At 43.0% G+C, this 25,001-nt stretch overlaps 1 protein-coding gene across 2 annotated transcripts in view; it reads right to left on the bottom strand.

Moving 5' to 3' along the window:
* Nucleotides 1-299: 299 nt before the first annotated feature.
* The window catches only part of BLTP3B (bridge-like lipid transfer protein family member 3B), an 86,284-nt gene continuing 61,582 nt past the window's right edge, over nucleotides 300-25,001 (bottom strand). The window contains exons 14-21 of one of the 2 annotated variants that reach the window (XM_053252787.1): nucleotides 21,118-22,613; nucleotides 19,872-20,047; nucleotides 17,654-17,781; nucleotides 15,044-15,194; nucleotides 14,040-14,296; nucleotides 11,132-11,240; nucleotides 7,878-8,053; nucleotides 300-1,785 (exon numbers count right to left, since the gene is read on the bottom strand). In XM_053252787.1, the coding sequence (XP_053108762.1) occupies nucleotides 1,657-1,785; nucleotides 7,878-8,053; nucleotides 11,132-11,240; nucleotides 14,040-14,296; nucleotides 15,044-15,194; nucleotides 17,654-17,781; nucleotides 19,872-20,047; nucleotides 21,118-22,613 (2,622 nt within the window). In that variant the 3' untranslated portion in view covers nucleotides 300-1,656. Of the gene's footprint in view, nucleotides 1,786-7,877; nucleotides 8,054-11,131; nucleotides 11,241-14,039; nucleotides 14,297-15,043; nucleotides 15,195-17,653; nucleotides 17,782-19,871; nucleotides 20,048-21,117; nucleotides 22,614-25,001 lie in introns of those variants that run through there. The other variant, XM_053252788.1, reaches the window with a different exon arrangement.

A 25,001-nucleotide genomic window follows, 5' to 3' on the forward strand; every position in this document is an offset into this window, starting at 1 on the left:
AAATACAAAAGGATTTGGGAATGGCTGGGGTGGAGTGGATGAATGGTAGGGGAAAGGGTCAATGGACAGGCAGTTTCACTGTGGTGGTGCAGGGGGATAGGAGAAGGAGACATCCATGAAGTAAAAAAAGGGAGGGCCCTATGAGAAGCTGGCCCACAAAATTAAGACTGAATCTGTTCAGAGTCAGGCCTATGAGACTGGTGATAAAACTGTCAATAGTCAGCCATCCTAGATTGTTTGGTTTAATCCTTTCTTTATGCCAAGCCTTCAATTACTCTATCTTTACAGAATGAGAGTGGTCAGAGAAGAAAAACACACTTTTAATTAAATCAGTCCCTTAGTTTCCCAAGCAGCTAAACCCCCAATCACAGAATTCGGAGTAGCAGGATTCTCTCTTTCCCTAAAATATTCTACAATGCAGGCACAAAAATTATAGAACCAGATAAAATGTCTTCAATTAAAAGTCATTGGCTAAATTATTCAAATACATACTTCTGTCCAAAACAAATTTATCTCAACTGTTTGGTTTTGCTCATTATTTTAAGAAGTCCTTAAAACCTCTTGCACAAGTACATGCCTTTTATTTATACATTTGTTGCAGTTCTCAGTTGAAAATTAGAATTTAAGTTTTTACAAGTAACCCATGGTTTAAAATGTAGCTTTACATTTTTTATGGAATTTCACAAGTTCAACGGGGCAATTAACAATTATTAAATTTTTCTTTCCAAGCACATTAATATACATTTAGATTACACTTTTTACAAAAAATTGAACACCTACAGATTTAAATTTCATGGGGTATCATATTAAAAGCAGCTGAGGTTCAATGAGTGAAAGAATGTGCCTAGAAATTACCAGTGGTCAACATTGCAAAGACGACTCTAATAATAATCTTGTACAAGTCAGTCCCTCAGACTTGGTGACAATCCAACTGCTTAGCTTTCCAGACAACGCTCTAATAACTTCACTGTGCAACCATCAAAGGGAGTAGACAAAAAGGAAGCAAGCATCAGCAGGATTCCTGCAGAGCTAGAGAGTTTCCCCCACTTTCTGCAGTCATGTCTTTCCCATACTATGCTATGAATGGCTTCACAGTACTGACACAATTTGGCCAGGAAGTGGGGTACTCATCCCCAGGCTTGTTCTGCTGACCTTAGGGCTAGTCTGGCTGGTTTCATCAGGTTTTAGTAGCAATGCTAGACCATTTTATGTCCCAACTGTAGTCTCCCTTGAATCTCCTTTTCTTCTAACGTTTTTATCTTCAAAAATGAAGATATTCTATCAGTGACATATGATACATTTTATGCATTTACTCATGCCAGAATCTTTTTCCTGCATTATACATTCCTATTTCTACAAATTGTTTCCAGACAACATTGCCTTACATATTTGTGAAATGAAGGATATTTCCTATTAAACAAATTAGTAGATGTATAATAGAAGTTGATTTCCCCTGCATTACTGCAGCTTAATCCAAGCTAAAGAGAAACAGTTGAAATCCTAATCCCTTTGTAGATATTCACCAAAGTGTGTGTTCCACAGAAATTTTGTTCCAGGCTCAGGTTCCAAAAATTAAAAAAAAAATAGTCTCCTGCTGTTCATAAGCAGTAGTCCACAATGCATCCCTTCTTGCTCGAGTATGATATATGGAATCTGCTACCGTTTATTTTCAGTACTCATCCTTTTTATATGGTGAAGGAGCGTGTCCTTTTCCAAATGAGCTTCAGCAAGTGCCATCTTAGCTTTGGCTAATTCCTGTTTAAGACATTCATTTTCTTCAATCAGCTGAAATAATGAAGTAGAAAATAGAGATTTTAGTATTCCTGAATTGCTATATTCCTTTTGACAACATTAAGTTTGCAAGTAACAATGTTCTACCAACAAAGAGAGAGTATAAAATCTAATGTGGTTTACTTTAACCAAGTTGTATCAGTTATTTGAAAGGTTTGTCCTCATTTTCACAGTGCTTTACATACTTTTTTTAAACCTTGGCCAAAGATATTTTTAGTTTTGAAAAAAGTGAATTACAAAAATATAGAACTCAAGAGCAGACAAGGAAAAACATAAGTTGTGCTAAATTTTACAAATACAGTGAAGGAATCTATACAACGGAAAGTATCATCAATGCTCTAAATGGTGCATTTTTCACACTTCAGTGCTTATGTAACCCAGGACACCTTTAAAAGCAGGGTGGATAAAAATCAATGTTGTTGTTTTTTTAAATTAAAAAATTTGATTTTTTATTTAAATCAGATTTTTTAAATAAAATGCTTTTTGAGGGGAAAAATCTATCTAAAGTAGTTTTCTATTTAAGATATATTCTAGTCCAAAGGTTATTCATCATGAAATAAGGATTAGTTTTTAATTATGTAGCATGAGGTTGTATATATGCAATGTTTAAAATTTTTGGTAAATGAATTCCATTAATCCATTCACAATGTCATGCTCTTCCAGAGGTTTCTGTAAGATTATTTTGGGCAATTTTTCTATCTAGAAGAGGACAAAAAATGAAACTTTCATCTGGTTGTAAATATTAAGGTTATGCCAGCAAGAATGAGTCTTTATGTAAAAAAAAAACCAAAAAACAACATGATTTGAATCCAGTCTTACTGACTAGTGATTTAAATCGATTTGATTTAAATCAAATCCACCCTGTTTAAAAGTCACATATAAAGTAGTTCTTTCCTCTACTGCTTAGAATGTTAAAATGTATGGATTTCTTGTTCTCATTAACTTCATCAACATTGCTATTATTTTAGACACCTTGATCCCTGCCAACTACCTGTTCCCTATCCTACTGTGGACAGGTTCTCACAGTCAGAAGTCAGGAGGAGACGACTGCAGCCAAGATTCAGGAGCCATGCACACTCCCAATAAACACAGGTTACTTACCTGTAACTTATGTCTTCTGTGGGGATCCATGGTAACTCACAACTGGGTCTTCTGCGCCTGTGCAGGAGGCCCGCAGAAGAATCTATAACTCCATATAGGCACTTTCCAGCCCTTTAAGGTGTAGTCTTTGTAGGAGCCTACAAAGCTGGCTGTAGAGCGCCTCCCTCTTCGGTTCCTGAATTGGTCACTGCAAAGGGACTGACAACATTGATAGAGAAGATAGCAGACAAGCCACAGCAGCCTCGGTATGTAAATAGTTCATACCAAGCTAGCAGAGGCGATGGCCGGGTGGGTGTTGTGAGTGACCATGAATCCCCACAGAGACAATGAGTTACAAGTAAGCAACCTGTTTACCTCTGTAGGGCTCCATGGTCCCTCACATCAGGATGAGTGACTAGCTCCTATAAAGAGGAGGTGGGTGCTAACGGTTACAGTACTTTCTTTAAAACTGCCCAACCAAAATTGGCCTCAAAATGCAAATTCACAGAGTAGTGAAGGACGAAGGGCAGGTCCAAGGACCAGGTGGCAGCCGTGCAAATGTCCTTCATACTGATGCCAGACATGTGGGCAGCTGAGGTAGCCATGGACCTAGTAAAATGTGCCCAAATTTTAGAGGGCAGCTGAACACCTTGCTTCTTATAACAAAAGAAAATCAGCTGCACCAGCCAGTTGGACAATCTTTGTCTAGAAATGGTGATACCTTTACTAGCTCCTGCATAGAAGATAAAAAGTTTGTTAGAACACCTGAATGCCTTTGCACGATCAAGGAAATAAGGGAGACACCTGCAGACATCTAGGGTGTGCATAGAATGCTCAAGAAGTGTAGATGGGCCACAGAAGAACGTAGGCGACACAATGTCCTGATCTGATATGAAAGACCGAAACAATTTTTGAATGAAAGGCAGGATCTGAACACAGGACCACCTTGTCTGGGTAAAATTTAGTATATGGGGAATCAGCCCTTAGAGCTGTGAGCTCACTTACACATCTTACAGACGTGATGGCCACAAGGAAGGCAGTCTTTAGGCACAACAGTTTCACCGAGGCCGACAAGAGGGGTCCAAAGGGGGCCTCTGTAAGCATGGACAGCACAGGAGAGAGACTCCAAGGCTCAACCAGTGGCTGCATGGGGGGAGGAGTACAGGATGTATCCTCAGGAGTGGGTACCTCCAGGCCTAAAGCCCTTGCCATCTCCTGTATTTGCACCTGGTAGGATTTAATCTCCTCCGTCGGAGAATTAGATGGTTGGTTTCCCACATTATCATCTAGTGAAGTGCCCAGTGGAGCCTCCGAGACCTCAGAGTCAGGGTCAGACACATAAGAAAACTCCCCATCAGTATCAGGATCCTCAGGTAATGGAATCCTGGGACGGGGCCCCACAGGAAGAACAGGCTGGGCAGGCACAGACAGTATCATAGTTGCTGCTGGACCTGGCACAGACACAGATGGGAGCTCATGTACAGGCAATCCTGGCAGCACAGGCATAGGCAGTGGAGCCCTGGGCATTGGTGTAGCAGGCCTTGAAAGGGCAGCCAGTGTGGCAAGGCATTTAAAAAGATCAGCCGGATCGAGAGTAAAAGGTGCTGGAAGAATCCCCCAGACACAAATTGATTTCCACATCCTATATTCTTGGAAGTCATATGGCAATGGCAGGGAGCTGTAAAGGGAGCACGAATGGAAACATTCCTTTGCCCTCAAATGCAGGGGGTCAAGGGCCCCTGGGGAGCTGCTATAGTCCAGAGGGTCCCTTGGGACATCGGAGGCAGAAAAGTTGAAGTGTTCCTTCCAGGGTACAGCCAATGGGCAAACTGGCGTCAAGGTGGAAGGGCTACTTGTAGCAGTTTTGGGAATAGGCAGAGGTGAGCTGGGTTCATCAGTGTCAAGACCTTGGGATAAAGTGAAACCCTTGAAAGTAGAGCCTGAGGGCGTTGAATTTGCAGAGCCAAGTAGGCGCTCCAGTTCTTGTCAAAGTAGGTTTGCCAGCACCAGAGAGTCCAAAGAAGGTATAGCAGGCTGCAACAGTGCAAGGCGGAGAGGAGACCAGGCAAGAATCAACTCATGGGAGATGACAATGGGCAAAGGCGGTGCTGAACAACACACAGGTGAGAGATGAAGAGCAGTTGACTCGGTGTCGAGAGAGGTCTGTGCCTGTGGCATCAATGGTGCCATGGGCACCACTAACATTGGGGCCGAAGCCATCGACACTAGTGAGAGTGAGTGCCTCAGGCTTGAAGCTTTGTGTCGAGGACAAAGCATGCTTCTCATGCTTCTTCCATAGATGAGTGGTGTTGGTCATGCTTATGTTTCCAAGCATGCTTACAGCCTCTCTCCAAGGGCTTCTTAAAACCCACACTTGAAGATGCAATGGACGTCAACGGGGTCAGCACTGCAGTGGAAGCCAACGGCACCAAGAGGCTAGATGGCGCCGATTTTGGTGGCGGTGGGGGGCTCAGCCTTGGGGTCCCCGGATGGAGAATATTTTCATACAAAGAGGCCTTCAGTTGTAATTCCCTGCTTAAACAGGCCTTTTTCTTAAATGACAGACCTTACAGGTACTGGTATTATGACTATCCTCCAAACATATTAGGCAGTCAGCATGGATGTCAGAGAAGGTCATAGGGCCCCTGAAGGTTGCACACCTTTTAATACTTTTAGGAGTAGACATAGCTAAGTCAAAAAAAACTATCCAAGATCAGTCTAAGCAGAGATAAATTGCCAAGTCCAGAAACACAGTCCAGAGAGCAGTCAAAAAACAGTCTGAGGTAAAACAATCCAAATAGAGCAGTAAATCCAAGAGACAGGAAAACAGTCAAACACACAGTCCAGGTCAAAGCACAGAGAGTTAGATAAAGAGTTGTCAGAAAAACAGTCCAAGTCAAAACCAAGGAAAAGGTCCAAATAATATTCACTTTCTCACAGGAATGAAGGGACAGGAGCGGAGCCTTCACAAGGCAGCACAAGCAGCAGACGAGAAGAAACTGAGGAGGGAGGTGCTCTACAGCCGGCTTTATAGGCTCCAATATCACTATGCCTTGAAGGGCCAATGAGCACCTATATGGAGCTACAAATTCTTCCATGGGGCTCCTGCACAAGGGCAGAAAACCCAGTTGTCTTTTGTAGTGACCATGGATCACTACAGAGAGTAGATTGTATGGGTAGGGGTAATGTTGGGCGGAGGATTGGTAAGTGATTGTTTGCCATAAACAATCCAGGTTGGGTGGTGTGGGCAGCAGACCTCCTCCACCCTACATAAAATCCCAAATTACTGATGTTGGCCACTTGCACCAACCAGGATTGCTTGCAGCAGATGGTCACTGCCTGATTGTGAGAACTAGCTGAATATAAGATACCCTGATTGAAAGTGGGCGCTCTGTACCCTTCCAGATACTTAAATCCATTACCTACTAAGCTTTGTTTCCCACTAAGACCAATGGTATCCAATATAACAACTGTCCTTTGGTTCTCTTCATATGAGAACACAGCTTTGTTCAGTAAGAAGTCATATTACTTTAAAAAATCCTGTTTTTCCAAAGAACTCAAAACAATGTATATGGTCCCTTTCCTTGTCCCCCTCATAACTCTGTAAGGTAGGATAGGCAGAGACTGAGTGACTGACTCAAGGTCACCCAGTGAGTTTCATAGATGAGTGGGGGTATGCGCCTAGGTTTCCCAAGACCTAGTCTTAGTTAACATACATTTATATCCTACTTCTCCATATTTCAATGTAGCTTACAATAGAGATTAAACAAAAACACCCATACATAAAAACCAATTCTTTGATAATTTCATCTTGCTTCTTGTACAGATTTGGCAAAGAAACAGCCCAGGTCTCCCCGGAGTGAGTGAGAGATGGGGGAAAATATGCAGCTCAGTTAATAATTCTGGATTTTGTTGTGGTTTTCAATACTATTGGCCACAGAATCCTTTCAGACTGGGGACATCACATTCTGGTATTACTACTCCTACCTGGAAGGCAGGCTCCAGTGGTGATGTGCTCCTTGGCATTTATGCAGTAGAATTCCTCAGGGCCCATACTATTGAATATTACAAAAAACCGCTGACCAATCCAGGAATTTAGTTATAGTGCAGGTCTGTTCAACTTTGGTCCTCCTGCAGATATTGGCCCACAAATCCCATAATTCCTGGCTATTGGCCACTGTGTCTGGGGATTATGCGAATTTTAGTCCAAACACAGCTGGGGAGGCCTAGGTTTAGCAGGCCTGTTATAGTGTCATCAGCATGTTGATAACATCAAGCTCTATTTTTCCTTTTCATTGGAGTCACATGGTACAGCAGATGTGTTGAACTGACTGGGTTCAGTCTGTTAAACAAGAGCAGAACCACTCAAGAATCGGCCACAATCACTGTTCAAGCCATGGTAACATCAACAGCTGCTAAGAGGTCCAAAGGAATCAGCAGGAAGAATTCTTCCTCTCAGCATCTAGACAGTGATCATCCACCAGGGATAAAGACATCTCTGTTCTATAATGAGATCAGAACCTTGACCAAAATGGATTGAGGAAAGACGCCTCAATCAAATGCATCTACAATTACTCTGCCATTTATTATCTCTCCTAAAAAGCGAATATTAGAGACAAAGATAGCTGGACTACCCCTATATAAGAGACAGCTTCCTTCATAAATAGGCAGGTCACCAATAATCTCCTTTAACAGACAAGACCCAACCTTCTCTGAATGAGGCATTCATAACCTCTGCCAGGAGGCTAAGTTCCCCTCTGTTGCCCTTCGTCAATCATGATAGCGAAGCTAAACAGCATGCAGTGGCCTTTATAATCCCTGGTACTTTTTCAACATCTTCAAGGGAAACAAGGCCGATGTGATCCAAGTTAACAGTGACAAGCAGCTGCTTCTGATAACCCCCAAAGAGATTTGCACTGTCTTAAAATCTGAAGCAATCGTTTTGATTAACTGCCATTATAAGGCATCTCTTCAAAAACAAGCATAAATAATAGATATATGATTACCTGTTCTTTGACTGAAGAAGTCCTAAAAGCTTTAGAAGACCTGCTGATTTCTGGAGATGTTTGGGTGGCCTTTGATACACAAGTCTGGTTTTTGTGCGCACCAATTTCAGCAGCTTGATCCCCTGTATCATTACTTGTTTTAGCTTTTGATACATCATTACTAAGTGTTATGTTATCTGTTATCAATTAGAAAAGTAATTGCTATGTAAACCTTTGATAACTTTTTTTTTGGTTGAAAAGCGGTATATAAATAACAATTAAAATGTTCATTACATCCAGACAACTGATCTAAATACTTTAACAAATTGCACCACACCCAGATAATAAAGAGATATTAAACAGATGAGATAGCAGTTGAAAGGCAAAAATGGTAAACGTAAAAAGATGCAAACACATGGAGAAATTTCTATTCCTGCTTATCAGTTCTAACTATGTGTTAGAAGTTGCACAACACTGGGCAAGGAAAGTCTTCGTAGCAAGAGTTATTAGTTTCTGCATATAGTTATACCATAGTCTTCAAGTCTGATATTTTGCATCATAAGAAATCTATCCACAAAAAAGGAGTACCAAGAAAAATAATGGAAAAGGGAATTAGCCATCTGTATTTGTGGTTATTTAAAATATCCAAATACATTCATATACAGGCATAGTCCTATGCCCACTATAGTGCAATAGAACTTTTTAGCTAGGTCTGTTAAGGCTTAAGGGTTACATGCTGACCATTAAACACATACAATCTGGTTCTATAATGGTATTTTAAGTTAAGCTCTCTGACTGCTGAAACGAAATGAAGATGTGGGGGGTATGGTTTCATGTGGATGCTCTTTTGGAGGATTAAATTATCCAATAACACTCATGCTACAGTGCTCGGGTGCTAGATTGTTCTAGAGACTTAGAGGAAGAAAGATGGCTTCACATGTCACACTCACCCACAGAGTATTGAGAATCTCATACTAGTCACTACGTTCTAGCTCTCTGATACTTAAATTACAGCACCTCATTAGATTTTGAGCCAGACAGGGTCCAAAAATATAAGTTGTCTGATAACCGATCATGGCCCTAGTCTTACAAATGACCACCTGAGACATGTTCTGAAACTTAGCTTAGTTAAAACAGAATTACGATCCCAAGACGTCATTGTTACCTTTTGAAACAAATCTGCTACATTATCAACTTTATAGTTTTAAATGAAATTGTCAATATCTTCTGAACTGAGAACAATGCTTGTTTATCATAATGTTTCCTCTTCACTTTCCCCAAATGTCAGTGTTCAATGCAGTCAGAATTGATCACAATTATATCCCATTGAGTTGAATACTTAACATCCCTAAACATAATATCTCTAAGCATGTGCTTAAATAGAGATGATCCCAGACTGTTCCGGAGGCCATTCTAAAGGCCTCCAGACCAGTCCGAACATGGGCGGTTCGGATGATTCGGGGTGGGTGGGGGTTTCCTTTAAGAGTGGGGGGAGGGCTTACTCCTCCCACCGCTTTCCCCCTCTGGCGCCCGTAGTTCTTTTAATAATTGGGGTGGCAGGATACCTCGCTGTCGCCCCTTGTTACATTTTGCTGCTGCCGCTGCTGTTGGCTACGCTCCCAAAGGCTTCACTAAGCCTGCAGCGCACGCGCACATCGCGCGCGCTTCACGTCTCCACGACATACACGCACACACACGCCACAGAGACGTGAAGCGTGCGACATGCACATGCGCATGTGCTACAGGATTATTGAAGCCTTTGGGAGCGTAGCCAACAGCAGTGGCAGCAGCAAAATGTAACAAGGGGCGACAGGGAGGTATCCTGCCGCCCCAATTATTAAAAGAACTATGGGCGCCGGAGGGGGAAAGCGGTGGGAGGGTAAGTAAGGAACCCCCAGCCCAGTGCCAGACCGCAGTTCCGCGGTTCCGTGCACACCCCTATGCTTAAATCCCAGTTATTTCACTTGAAGAGAGTTAAAAGTGCTTAACTTGAATTGTGCAGTTTGTACTTACAGGATTACAACTCTTCCCTAAACAGGACACTCAGTTATCATACTGACTGGGTATGAGATATGTTGCTTTTATGGAGTCATACCTACAAAAAGAATGGCCCTAACAGCAGACAGATGCCCTAAAGACGACTTAAATATAGCTAGAAAGTTCTGACTGGTGACCAATGAAACCACATGCATTTCTTTTACTGGAGATGACCATCATTCATGGAATATTATAGATTAATGTGGTGATTCAATATGCATAGAATGAGGAGAACGCTTATTAACAAAATTTTGTTCTATTTATTTAATGTGTTCAACAATGTGAACTGGGGAATGAGGTAGCAATAAAAAGAAAACTCTAAGGAAGTGATTTTCTGTTTGATTTCCAATGAATTCTGAGCTGGTTTACTGAAATATGTTCTGATTTTCAAAATTTATTTTTTTGAAAAAAAGAAAAATTATCTCCTCCTATTATAGTTAATGAAAGACATAGTTATTGGAGGAGAGCTGGTCTTGTGGTAATAAGCATGACTTGTCCCCTTAGCTAAGCAGGGTCTGCCCTGGTTGCATATGAATGGGAGACTAGAAGTGTCAGCACTGGAAGATATTCCCCTCAGTGGATGGAGCTGCTCTGGGAAGAGCAGAAGGTTTCAAGTTCCCTCCCTGGCTTCTCCAAGATAGGGCTTAGAGAGATTCCTACCTGCAACCTTGGAGAAGCCGCTGCCACTCTGTGAAGACAATACTAAGCTAGACAGACCAATGGTCTGACTCAGTATATGGCAGCTTCCTATGTTCCTATGACATGGGCGGAGGAGGGCGAGACCTCTCTGGTTTCTATGTTAACCATTTCTTCCTCCAGTTGATATGTATTTTCTCAGTATCTATAAGATTATGTATTATACAGACTACAGTTTCAATGCATGAATTAACATACTAATTTATCTGTTTTAAGAATTCATGTTAAGGAATTATTAGATAGGTGATGAGACTACTGGGTTTTAATGGTTTCATCATGTTCAAGATTAAACACTAATTGTGAAGACCATTCTGTCATTTCTTTGCTATACTTAAATTTTAGCATACTCCATGGTTAAATATCCTGTTGAGCATCTTGTATTTCTTTTTTCTTATTTAGCTGAAAGTCTAAAGTAAAATCACACACTGGATGAACTTACAGACACACTATCACCTGTTTACAGTAGGGGAACTAGATGACCTTCCTTCTCTTGCAACCTGATTTTTCTGTAAAGACTTTAGTGGAGAAACAGAAAGGCATACCTCTGATGCAAAAAGAACCATCATCTTTCCTCTCTATCATAAGGAGATCAATAGAGAGTGCTATTGGGGCTGATTCAGAAGCAGTAAGACTGTCACGTGGGCTGTCATCCTAGAAGATAAGAGCAACAGATTTTTAAGTATCAGCCTAGCTCCAAAGCTCCATGCATGATTCCATGTCACTTCTCCATAGGGTTGCCAACATTTTGTTGCCCAAATTCAGGACGCAAGTGCGTCTCAGGGTGGGGCCATCAATGAGCTCTCCCTTGTCCATTCTTTATACACACACCTTATACACGAGGCAGTACAATGCAATGGCATTCTCTCTTCCCTTGTCTTTCCCCTCTCCCTTCTTCTCCATGAAGTGGCATTGAGGTGTATCCAATCCAAGCCTGGAGGCTCTGAGAGGTGGCAAGGCGGGGTTGTTCCTTGGAGCTCCCATGGAAGTAGAGGGTGCAGCGCTGAGAGGAGGGAGCTGCTGCGCGTGGGGGAGAGGGGCTCAACATGATGCTGCCAGGGAGGAAGGCTTTAGCTAGGTAGATGACACCAACCCACTGGGGGAGAAGTGCGAACATAGCATGGTTCCGGCAGTCCCCCTACTGCAGTGCTGGCGGTGGCGGCAGCAGTGAGCACATCTGAGCTCTCCAAGGGCATGCAGTTTCCTGGCTCGCTAGCCAACCGGCCGAGCCACATGTGCTCCTCCTGGTCCAGCTGGGCTGGCGTGGCAGCAGCCCACTGATGGGAGCCAGGAGCAAGGCTCACTGAGCTGGCCGGGCAGCAGAGGAGGAGCCCCTGCAGGCTGCCTCACAGCATCTCCAGCTGCATGGCTCAGCCTGCAGCTTCCCTGGCGGCACATGCAGGCTAGGAGAGCCAAAATACGGGGGAAATGGCGTCCCAGACAGAACAACCACTTCCTCCGGAAATATGGGACATCCCAGCTTATCCAGGACTGTTGGTAACCCTACTAATTTCATGCTGGGATGAGCTCCATGCACGCAATGAACTACTTTTAGCATTAGGAATTTCTCTCTTGCTTATTGTGTGGAAGCTACTAGGGAGGTGCACGAACTTGTTCATAGGCCCTTTTACGGGCCTCCAAGCATGTTCAAACACTATCCTGTTCAGCAGTGGGGGTGGGGTTAAGTGCAGGGGAGGGTGCATTTACCCCTCCCCCCACCAGCACTGGTGTCCACTAAAATCTGTTGGGGCAGCAGTGTACCTCCCTGCCATTCCTTCCCCTCTTCAGTCAGAAGTGGCCAGAAGTACCGCGGACGGGCACAGCCGCAGAGCACAATCGTGACATGTGCACGCACATGGTACTTCCGGCCACTTCTGGCCGAAGAGGGAAAGGGGAGACAGTGAGGTACGCAGCCGCCCCGACAGATTTTACTGGACACCAGCGCTGGAAGGGGGGAGCGGGGGGGGGAGCAGGGGTAGGGGTAAGTGCACCCTCCCCCGCCCTTAAAGACCTAACCCCCACCTGTTTGAGCTACCGCCGCCCAGTTCCGTACATATCCCTAGAAGCTGCACTGCATCATACAAATTCATCTTCCAGTAATGCATCTTGGTTATGGCTACATCTTCAGCAGATGGGGTAAACAACAACTACATCAAAAGTTTCGTTAAAGAGAGATAAATCTAAGATGTTCAAAAGTGGTTTGTATTACATGTGTACAAACTGACATATATGGGTGTGTGCATTCTTCATGCATGGACTACTCATATGCCTCCTTGTATGTGCCAAGTATTGTCTGGGGCCCTACTTGTGGGTGCCTTAGTTGTCCTAAGCATGACAAGCATTTGCTAGGAGCAAAAAAGGTTTGGTAATGTGACTAAAGTTACAAAATGTTTGCTCTTCCACCGGAAGGTATTTGGCCCCCTCACTATACTAATAAAATATGGCACTTTTGTTTGGTGCTTTGGGAGAAACTGATGCTTTAAATATAATACAATAAAGTATTTCACAGGAAAAAGCTAAGAGGGAGACTGCACAGTATTTCAGAAAGAGCGAGGAGGGAGATTTGCTATTCCAGGATGAGCTGGTGAGAAAAACAATCACTATGCAGAGCCCAAGAAAGGCAGGTTGTGAAGGCTAGGTTCCAAATGATTGAAAAGGTGAGTTACACCCAAGATAAAACACTCTTTTTAAATAGCTTCCCTACTTCTATACAATTATCCTTACCACGGAGTGAATAAAAAAGCAGAAATCCTATAAGCACTTACTTGGGAGTAAGCCAATTGAACACAGTAGGACTTACTTCTAAGTAAACATGAATAGGATTGGGCAGCATGTCCCAACATTCTTTGCCATTAATCACATATCTGGTTGAAAACGTAAGCAGTAAAGTTCAGGTTCCCAATTCTATGATGTGCTTTAGGTCCTAAAAACATTCTTGCACAGCCTACCTTGACCAGGAAGGGACAATATTAATTCCTAGATGCTTCTTTTGACCTTTTCACACTACTGTATATCAAGTCCCTCCACCCGCAACCGAGTTCATATGCAACCTCTCCATATAAATGCTCTCAGGACAGCAATAACAACATATTATTATGCAACAAATGTGTGTACTTCTCACTGATGGCACAAACCCCTAATATCCTGCCTGAGTCATACTTCTACTGTCGAGAGACTGCATTTCCCACATCAATTCTGAAATATTTTCTATAAGCAACAGAGTATTCTTCCTCTTGTGTACAAATTAACACAAATTACTGAAATAAGTTTTCAGAATGTGGTTTCATGGATGCCCCAGGCCTGTATCACATATGTCTGTGATCCTGAAGTTTAATTTCTCTCACTACCTTTCCTTTATATTGGTAGGTTGGAGCACATCCAACCTACCAATATAATAGTACACAAATTTTATATGCTCTGAACTAACACCAAACTTGCTTCCAAATGACATACTTTTAAGTTGATCCTTGTATTAGAAACTTTTATCTTCATAGGCATCACTTCTGAAATCATTTCATCTTCCAAGAAACGCTGAATGTTCATGAGTGAAGAAGTTAGGAAATCAGCACTCAAATCTTCCACATGACATTGCAGAAACCCATTTTTTTCAGATAACACCGAATGTATTGCAGCACTGGGTCCACTTTCCCATCTCAGTTGTATTTCAGGAGTTGACTTTACTGACCCTATCACAGATTTAGGATCCGAACCTGTTATAAACACAGTACCTAATCAGGTCAACCATTTTAAGGACATTTAAAAGCACCCACACTTAACCTATCTTCCAATCCAGTTGTAACGTGTGCGCACGCGCACACACGCGTGTGCGTGCACACACACACACACACACACACACACACACACACACACACACAGCTCCCCAGAAAGTTGTGTCAGGGCCACACTACAGAGTTTTTACATTAATTTAACTTGTTTTAAAAATCTAATGAAGATATGGAAACTGCTTCCAAAATCATTGTTTTGTATGTTGGGATGCACACGTACCTCACATTCACTAAAGAAAGTCCATGAGGCCTTGAAGGTTTAAAATACAGACACAAGACCTCTTGCATCCCAGCACTAATTTTACAAATCCACTGTATTTATTTACATGTAGATATACACTAGATGTTTTGAATCAGCAACAATCTATACAATCATTTGTAAAATAGAAATTCTGTCCATGTGAATGGAAGAACATGATAGACAGCTTAATAATACCGCTTATTTATTGTGGTACGAGAAGCCTGAGGAAAAATTATGGCTTTTCTGTATCATGGTTCCAGAAAGATACATGCACCTAATCGCAAGGACACTCCACGTAAGCTGTTATGGTGCCTTTAAAAGCCTTAATCATTCAGAGCAGTGACCTATTTTCATAATCCATTAACAAGCAGAGACAGTTCCTCTAGTGTGAAAACACCACTAGCAACATTTTATATGGAATTAATTCTTACCTGCTGTTCGGTTGGAAAGGTAATGCCGGACACTGATGTTGCCTAATTGATTTGGTACGACTCGATTCACCTGAAGGCACACTTCTGTGTCTTCACCTTTGATGTCAATTTCACCATTAACACCAAATATTTTAAAAACCACGACAGACATCTATCAACAAATTAAAATACAATCAGTAATTAACCTGGAAAGGCTAAGATTTTGCTCCTATTCCCCTTCCCCCGCAAACTCTGATAATATTATACAAAGTCAACAAAATGCCTTGAAGACAAAACTGAAGAAGGCACCTCAGAAAAGTTACATTAACAGATTTTGTAGCCCACTGAGATGCTCTTGCTATGCACTGTGTGTAAAAGCACTTATGTTTGCTCTAACTTGGAGATCATTGCAGCATACGTTAAAGGTATTGGAGACATCCATTTCTCATAGATGCTTGGATGAACTTTCAAGTTTTACTTTATAATGCTGACAGGATACTTGGACAGTTCTATTTCACTGTTTCTGCTCTTGATCCTTCTCCTCCTCAGCTGATCAAATCCTGTTCAGAGCAGCTGGCTCCAGCAGGAGTCCCAACTGTTAATTCCCCCTTTAGGGAGGGGGCCTGGTGCCACGTGTTCTTAAAGATGCAATTATTTGATCACTTCTGAAGAAATCCTCCCTGGATCCCAATGGCTGAATAGGCACAGTAACTTAGTGAATGACAACTACTCAATTAGTTCCAGGTGAGCCCTTTCTCATGAGCAGAGAGGAAGGCTGAAAGCACTTACCTCCCTGCAGACAATTGCCCGTCCAGACAAGCACTGGCGGCTGCTGGTAGCTCTGAGGGCCGGGGTGCCAAGATGCGCCGCCGTGCATCACCCCCCGCCCCCGAGCTCCAATAATGCACCACACGTGTGCAGTGCATTATGGGGATTCCTCCTCCCCGAGCCTGCAGCCGTGGCTGACACATGATCAAGGAAACTGCGTTAGGAGAGCGCTTGCTCTCCTAACCCTGTTTTCAAGGGTGGCTCTATAGGTGGGTTTGCTGCCGTGGTGCCGATGGGATCAGGCCCAATCCCAGCAGTTCACATATGAGTGCAAAACCGGACTCCCTTAGCCCAGTTTTGCACACACGTGTGAATAGCCTCAATATTTCTGGAGAAGACCGATTTTCTGAATCTTTTCAGTTTTTGATCTTCCTTTGGAATAAAATCAGCTTTTGTAGCTTTGATGGACAAACCTCTGGTGATCAACAGATGGAGTGCCATCCTATCAGTTTGGTTTACTCTCTCTGTACTTTTGACACTGTGGATCACCAGATACTCCCGAGATATTTCGGTGAAAGGGGGCACAAAGCACTGCTTTACAGTGGTTCTGTTCCTACCTATCAGGGTATACTCAGGGCAAATATGACTCAGTTCTCCTCAGTGTCATGGGATTTGCCCAGTGGGGTCCCACTTGGTTCCATTTTGTCACCAGTATTATTAAATGCCCATATGAAGCTTCTTGAAGAGATTATCCATCAGTCAGGAGCAAGGTCTATTCAATATGACACCCACATCTATCTTTTTCATCAAATCCAGCATATAAATAAGCAATAAAATTGTGGAAGCATCCCATAGAGTTCTATTTTGGTGTAGAGGTATGCACGGAACCACAGAGGCGCAGTCCGCCGCTTTCCCCCCTCCAGCGCTTGACTTATTAGCAAAGTTTTGGGGGCAGCAGAGTTCCTCCCTGCCGCCCCTGCCCCCATCGTTGTCTTGAAGAAGGAGAAGTTGGCGCCACGCATGTGCCCGTCACGGTGCGTGTGCCCGCCGCCCCGCGTGCCGCATACATCACACATTGCATGTGATGTATGCGGTGCGCACACAGCGGCGGCGGCAACGGGCACGCGCTGCGACGGGCACATGCATGGCGCCAACTTCTTCTTCAAGACAACAATGGGGGCAGGGAGGAACTCTGCTGCCCCCCAAACTTTGCTAATAAGTCAAGCGCTGGAGGGGGGAAAGCGGCGGGAGGGATAAGTACTACCCCCCCACCCTTAAAGGCACACTCCCCCCCCCCCCAGCCGAATTCTGAACCAGTCCAGAGGCCTCTTACATGGCTCCGGACCGGTTCCATGCACACTCCTATTTTGGTGACAATCTACCAAAGTTCTATAATAACATAAACGCTATTCAAATTAATGGGGTCCATGCAAAAGAAGTTTGTACTTGATAAGATTGTTTCCCCTTTCATGGAGGAAGTTGCTAGTTCAGGTGCCCAATATTATGTACACACTGGGGGTGGGGTGTGTGTGGAATCATACAGCAATGAACCTTTCCTGCTCTAAGGCAATTTGTATTTATAAAAACAGCAGACAGTCACAGATTCAACACACAAGGTACCATTGCTATTCAACCTATAGGCTTTCTTCAATGGCAAAAATCACTTTAAAAAGTTATCATAGCAGCTTTCCTTCCTACTCTTTCTAGCACCATTCTCATTTAAGACCATGCCACTCTTCCGTTCATCGATTCCCCACTATTCTACTATTTTGCAGAGTAACCTCAGCCTTTCCAAACATACATTTGTCCACCAACTCCACCTAGAAATGTATAAACATGTCCTCCTCATTTGGGAAGCATTACCATTTCTTCAACAGTATCTTGAGCACTTTCTGAAGCTGCACTAAGGACATCTGGAGATGATCCACCATAATTCTCAATCACTGTTCCTTCTTCAGGGGCGTTTTCCACTGGCTTAATCGATGAGAACGCTTTATGTGTTATTTTAAAGAGAGAGATGATAGGTGCATGTATATTTGTTGTGTGCATTCATAAAGCTGCTTCATTGTATTGTCACTTCTATTAAAAAAACAACTATAAATCATGTGGATACTTTAGATTCATTTAGATTTAAATCTAACACAATATAAGCTACAGAAGAGTGTATTCATGTTTATGGATGCAAAACCCATACCAGCTGAGGTTAAGTCCATCTACCTACTATGATGCACCCCTCAGCCCCCTCCAGGAATACCACACTGAACAAGGACATTATATTGATCTCTTATCTTACACTGCAGTGAACAATTCGCACACATTTCTTTGAAGCTAAGAACCCCCCCAGCCCCCACCATTTTATTGATCAGCTTATAATATGTAACTATTCAGGGCATGGGGAAGTGTTTATATCCTGAACAAACAGAGGAGTCCACAGTCTCTGAAATGTCTGTTCTTTCAAAGAAGCCCCTAGCATTAGTCAAACAGACAACATAAAGTCATACTCCTGTGGAATATCATAAAGTTGTCAGCATACTACATCAGGGCACATTTTGTAGTCCTTATAGAAACCATGTCATTGAATCACACCTGTGGTCTGTGCCAGTTCAGACCTTGTCACTTTCTCTGATAATCGCTTTTACCAGGTTGAATAACACGGTGTAAGAAAATGTTATGGTATTATAAGGAAGCACGCTACTGAAAGGCTACACAGCCCTACTAATTCTGCAGCCCATCTGTGAATGGGTATGGAAGCAAGCAGTTCTAGAGGACAAAGAAGCTGCATACAATGGTGTAACACAGACCATAAGGATGCAGCTCTGTCCTTTTGCTTATTATTTATCATGCCCATTTGATTCTTGAAATAAGCAGGAACATGCAATCCCCAGTTACAGAAGGAGTATGTAATCACCAGGATAGCTCCCAATATATAAAAAGGGTTACAAAATAAAGTTTTAGGAACATAGGAAGCTGCCTTATACCAAGTCAGACCATTGGCCATCTAGCTCGGTACTGTCTACACAGACTGGCAGTGGCTTCTCCAAAGGTTGCAGGCAGGAATCTCTCTCAGCCCTATCTTGGAGATGCCAGGGTAGGAACTTGGAACATTCTGCATGCAAGCATGCAGGTGCTCTTCCCAGAGCAGCCCCATCCCCTAAGAGGAATATCTTAGTGCTCACATGTCCAAATGCAAACCAGGGCAAGCCCTACTTAGCAAGGGGGCAATCAATGCTTACTACCAGTGTTCCCTGTAACAGGGAATTCCAGATGTTGAAGACTACAGCTCCCGGAATCCCCAGCTGCAATAGCCTCAGGACGAGAATTCTGGGAATTGCAGTCAACAAAATATGGGAATCCCTGTTACAGGGAACACTGCTTGCTACCACAAGACCAGCTCTCCTCTCTTTTGTTCTCCCTCCCCCTCCCTCTGTTTATGACCTACAGAAGATTCTGGCTCCTCCTAGAAAACCAGAGAAGACTGGTCTTTTGAGATCTGGGTAGCTTTTTAAATCTAGACATTTCCCCTCAAATGTTCCCCGCCCCACCCCCCATAACTGACAGCCACAGCACTGTAAATTAGATAAAACCACCACCATCATACAGGGAGAGAGAGCCAAACTCAACCCTAATACACAAAGGTTTCATTTATAGAATAAGAACTTGGCCGTGCAATTATTGACAGACTTTAGCCATAATTAACAATTTATCTATGAGGAATGCTCTAAGGATTCAGTCTGCACAGCTGACATTAGATATGTTGGCAGTAATATCAAGTTGAGACGCGTCAGCCACAGAGTGAACCAATCCAACAGATTAACAGAATCAGCCCTACAATGAACAGTATTTCACAATAATGGTAGTACCACAAATGTCCAAAACTGTACTTCTAAGATCTACACTTAGAAGTAATTCCTTTTAAAATAAATAAATAAATAAATAAATAAATAAATTAAAAAAAAAAACTAAAGCTGGTAAACACTAGTAAATCATAAAAAATGCTTGAGAAAAAATTGATCAGGATTTGATCTACTCTTTCTTTAAAATTGTAATAACTAAAAACAATTGTGTACACCAATACACATACCTTTCTCCAAAAAGCTGTGACTATCACTTCCATCACTCTCCAAATACTGTTCCTCCAGCAACATGCTATCAATAGAAATGGTATCCAAAGAGGCTTGTGATGGACTTTTCTTCATGTTCTTATAAGAAACAGAGAATGCAGGGAGGTTGGACTGGCAGCGTTCCTTAGGCTTTCCACTTTTTAATATAAAGATATTAGGAAATTATTGTTTAAGGTGAAAAAAAATTACAAAATAAAATTTCAAAACCCTAAGCAGAAAATAAATATTGGTGAAAACTGAAATAGTTCTCTGAATTTTAAGATTACAAGTAGGAGTTGGACACCAAAAGGTAATTTTATTAATTTTTGTCCACTGTGCTCTACACCATATTCCTGGGCATCACTATGGAGAGCAGATTTGTCAATGTATAAAAGAGAGAGACAATGTGTTTAAAAGCTGCCAACATGACTGGGATAGAGAGATGTTCCTCCAAGATAACACTGGGCATGTACATTGTTTATATGTTCCCTAGGAAGCAGGGAGGATTTGATTTAAATCACTTCTCAGGAAAACTCACGTTTAATTATTTAAATCACTAATCAGAAAAAGTAATCCACACAGAGGAAGCTAGAATTACATGGTGGCTTCTCCGTTACCCTAGTGTATAACATGGTACTTCACCAATCGGACACTTCACATAGCCAGTTTTCACACCTACACCGCTCACTTCTCCGGGAAACAGCTGGCACTTGCACAGAAGTGTTCCACACAGTGAGGTCATTCTCACAAGCAGAAACTGTGTTCTACCCAGGTTTGGGAGCTGTGTGTGCTCCCAATTTTTGATTGCATGGGTGCAAACAACTAGGAAGGAGGAGGGAGAAGTGATTGTGTGGAAGCAAGGTAGGAGGAAAAGCTACACGGGTTTTCCACAAAAGCTACACCTTGCTTCCACACAATCACTTCTCCCTCCTCCTTCCTAGTTGTTTGCACCCATGCAATCAAAAATTTGGAGCACACACAGCTCCCAAACCTGGGTAGACCACAGTTTTTGATTGTGTGAATGACCTCAGTATGGAAGAATAATGCAACACACCACAGTACACTGAAGCCATCAAAAAACCCACCATCTCCAGCTTCATCCACGTAGACTAGCCTTAAATGCAGCAAGAAATGACCTTTCAGTTCTGGGAAGGGGCTGCAATCTACATGGGCTTGAGTGTATCAGTTCCAACCCCTATGTCTAAACAGTGACTTAGTTTTCTGTACCTTAATGAATGCTGAAAAGCAAGCATTTTAGCTGTGGCCATCTTTTCTTTGTCATTGTCAAGCTCTTCAGACTGCCAAGCAGCATCAGATTCTAACTCCGTTACTTTAAGAGGTGATCCTTCTGCTCCGCTTTCCTTATTTGAACAGACATTTTTGTCATCCTCCTTATCCATCAAAAACTCAACAGAATCTTCTCTGCAACCCAAAACATTAACAAAATCCCTAGAATATGCATTGCTCTTGTCACTTAGTGACTCACAAATTTCCTCCGAATCACTTCGACTGAAGAGTCCACTACTACTTTCTTCATGTATTCTCCCCAAATATTTTTCTGATGCATCATCAGAGAAAGAACTTCCCCTTCGCAAATCCATGCCACTATCCGATTTGAAAAGGGGGTCTATGAGAATGGCTTTGCTGTGATCAGCACTCGTAGACCTACAGTCAACTATATTATTCATCTCCAAGCTGCTCATCTGTGCAGTTTCAGCTGCAGCAGCTAGCTTGCTTTCGGATGTACAAGTTTCTCCATTCTCCGAAGGCGAGAGTTCTGATGCCATTGGACTCCCTTCCTCCAAAACAGGAGATTTGCAGGTGCTTTCCTGCAGCAGTGGATGGAGCAACAGAGCTACGTCTGCACTTTTCAGCAAGATCCCAATGCAGACATTTTCCTGCCTTGCAGGGTTCCCTGTCACAGACTCTATATCTTTCCTCAGGTTATCCAGGAGCAACACAAGAGATTCTTGGAGGTAGAGTAAGAAAAGGTACTGGTAGTGATTGATCTGCATGCTCACATGTTTTTGGATGTGGACAAGAATGTGAACATCTGCATCAGAGGAAGCAGGTGCAGACTGGGATCCCAAAGTGCAGCCAGTAGTGCATAGGTTTTCAATACCATTGGTCAAGGGTTCTGTCTCAGTACTATAATACTCCTTCAGACGTTGTTTGCGCTGCAGTCGGCTAGCAAGATCAATAGAGTCACTTTTTTGTATGTTAAGAGGTTTCTGATTATAGAAAGAGGACTCTCTGTGTGACTGTTCAAATTTTGTGGGTTGACAAACCCAAAGGGAAAGCGGGAATGAGTCCACAAAGCTTATTGGTCGTCCTTTCCCACTCTTCATTCCTTCATAGTCTATCCAAAATTGGGAAAAATGCACTGCCCAGATATCAGAAGCAGCAGACGTTTTAAGTGCACATTTAGTCAGTTTAGGGATGACAAAACCTTTATAGACATCGTGCATCTTAGTGTCTTGTTCATGAGCATGTCTCTGGAAGATTGGATGCAGAAGATTGAAGCACTCCGGGGATTTTGGAAAGCCTGTGAAAGTTCTGCTGAAAAATTCAGTGTCTTTGAAGTTTTGGAATACAGATTCCAGATCAGAGTGTCTGCAGTTTGCCGAGTGCCTAGTGTTTGTAGCAACCATTTCAGAACTCTGAATGGAAATTGCACGTGGTTCATCTTTATGGTTTTGTTTCCTTTCAGATGGAATGATAAACTGCAAAAAGAAGCAGAAAGTTACAAAAACAGAGGTGACAAAAGGGCACAACTTTAATATATTCTCAAAACTCTGTGGGTCTGTTTACGAGTGTGCATGACAAATTGTCTGCCCCAGTGAGTACTTATCCAATTGGCAATATGTACAGAAATTACTCAAGGACATTATATGGGTTGTAACCCCACTGGGACTGTTTGAGTACACTTGTGAGTCCCAACTGCTGCAATCATGGCTACTTCAGGCTGAAACCAGTGGTGCTGAGGAGTTTGCTAACAGATATCAAAGGGGTTTTATGTGGAATTTAGTACAGAAGTGTGCAAGGAGGCGCTCAAACAGTCCCCCTTTATCACAAAGGAGATACCCAGCATGAGGAGAAGGTAAGTACTACCTCACTTTTGTCAACTTTTAAGTAAAACCTTTACTGCCCCTGCTAACTGGGCAAAGAGGCACCTTTTTAATGTGGTGATTCACTTTATTTAGCAGGGGGAGAGTAACTGGCCCTATCCACCCCCAGCACAATACCTCCAGAGGTTGTTGCTGGTGTCTATCTTACATTTCTTTTTAAATTGTGAGCCCTTTGGAGACAGGGATCCATTTTATTTTTTTATTACTTCTTTTCCACTTTTGAAACTTCGGTTGAAAAGCAGTATGTAAATATCTGTTGTTGCTGCTGTTGTACTTAGCTGACAACTGCAGCTAAGACCTTGCTTTCAAGTAAAAAAAAACACCCTTCTATATATTCTAAACAGCCAATAAAACCAGTTATGAAGATAGAAGGCCAACAGGGGAGGGGGTGCTTCCCAGTGTATTGCACAAAGGGTTGCATGTATGACTATCTGCCTGAGGGGCAGAAATTGTGGGTGACCATTCAGGGCGAAGAGCTCCTAGCTCTCGGGGAACAAGTTTGTTCCCTCGAAGGCAAAGTGACTGACCTGGAGAAGCTCAGGGAGGCAGAGTGGTATGTGGATGAGACCCTCAGGGATGTGATAGAGGCATCCCAGGCTGACAGCTCCTCTGCTGTCATGGAGAATGAAGGTCTTGGGGAAGGAGGATATGAGTCTGAGGAAGAGGGGAATGCTACCTTAGAAGGGACCCCTTTCTTGGGTGATGTGCCCAAAACCTCTTGCACAGATGATACTCCTTCAGGGGTTGGGGGCCTCCTAGTAGTGGGTGATTTGATTGTTGGGGGCATAGAGAGATGGGTTTGTGACCCGCATGTAGACTGCACGGTGACTTGCCTGCCTGGTGTGAAGGCTGCAGATGTCACAAAGTGTCTAGATAGGCTGTTAGGCAGTGCTGGGGAGGAGTCAGCTGTCGTGGTGCACATTGGCACCAACGACGTTGGGAAATGCAGTTGAGAGGCCCTGAAGGCCAAATGTAGGTTGCTAGGTAGCATATTGAAGTCCAGGACCCCCAGGGTAGCGTTCGCTGAAGTGCTACCTGTTCCACACGCAGAGCTAGTGAGACGGGCGGAGGAGACAGGTGGAGCTGAGGAGTTTCAATGCATGGATGAGACGGTGATGCTGGGAGAAGGGGTTTAGATTTGTTAGGCAATGTGATACTTTGGGGGCAAGCAAAGCCTGTACAAAAAGGACAGGCTCCTCTTGAACCAAGATGGAAGCAGACTGCTGGTGCTTAAAAACAAAATGTTCGCAGAAATTCTTTTAAAATGATGCCTGGGTGACTGCTGACAGGAACTAAGTGGTGTCTGGTTTGGCAAGCAAAATCCCCTAAAGTGCAGGGGTGCAAACTTTTCAGATAAACCAGAAGAGGACAAAGTAGAACCAGGAGTAGAGCAGACAGGAACACATGATAGCTTAAAATAATGGTAAGGGAGCTAAAACATGCCAGCACCATGTAAGAGACTCGGTGTATAGGTGTCTATATACCAATGCCAGAAGCCTTGGAGCTACGATGGCTGAACTGGAGTGCTTGGTTGTTAATGAAAACAGATACAGTGGGCATAACAAACCTGGTGGAATGTTGAGAACCAGTGGGACTCTGTTCTTCCTGGATACAAACTCTACAGAAAGGAAAGGGAGGGGCAGATTGGAGGTGGAGTAGTACTGTATATTAAACAAGGGCTGGAATCCAACAAGCCAGAAAACCTAGGAAGACCAGAGTCCACCACAGAATCATTATGAGTGACAATATGAGGACTGAAAGGAAATGTTTTACGAGGGACATACTATCACCCTCCAGATCAAAACGCTGAGAGTGACCTGCAGTTGGAGAAGCAAATCAGAGAAGCATCAAAGATACACAGCTGTAATCATGGGTGACTTCAATTGCTCTCCCACAGACTCAGCAAATTCACGTGTAGGTATTGACAGAGAGGCCAAATTTCTAGATGTGCTAAATGACTGTGCATTAGTTGGTCGTGGAACC

The sequence above is a fragment of the Hemicordylus capensis genome, chromosome 5 (assembly GCF_027244095.1).
Source record: "Hemicordylus capensis ecotype Gifberg chromosome 5, rHemCap1.1.pri, whole genome shotgun sequence".
NCBI lineage: Eukaryota > Metazoa > Chordata > Lepidosauria > Squamata > Cordylidae > Hemicordylus > Hemicordylus capensis.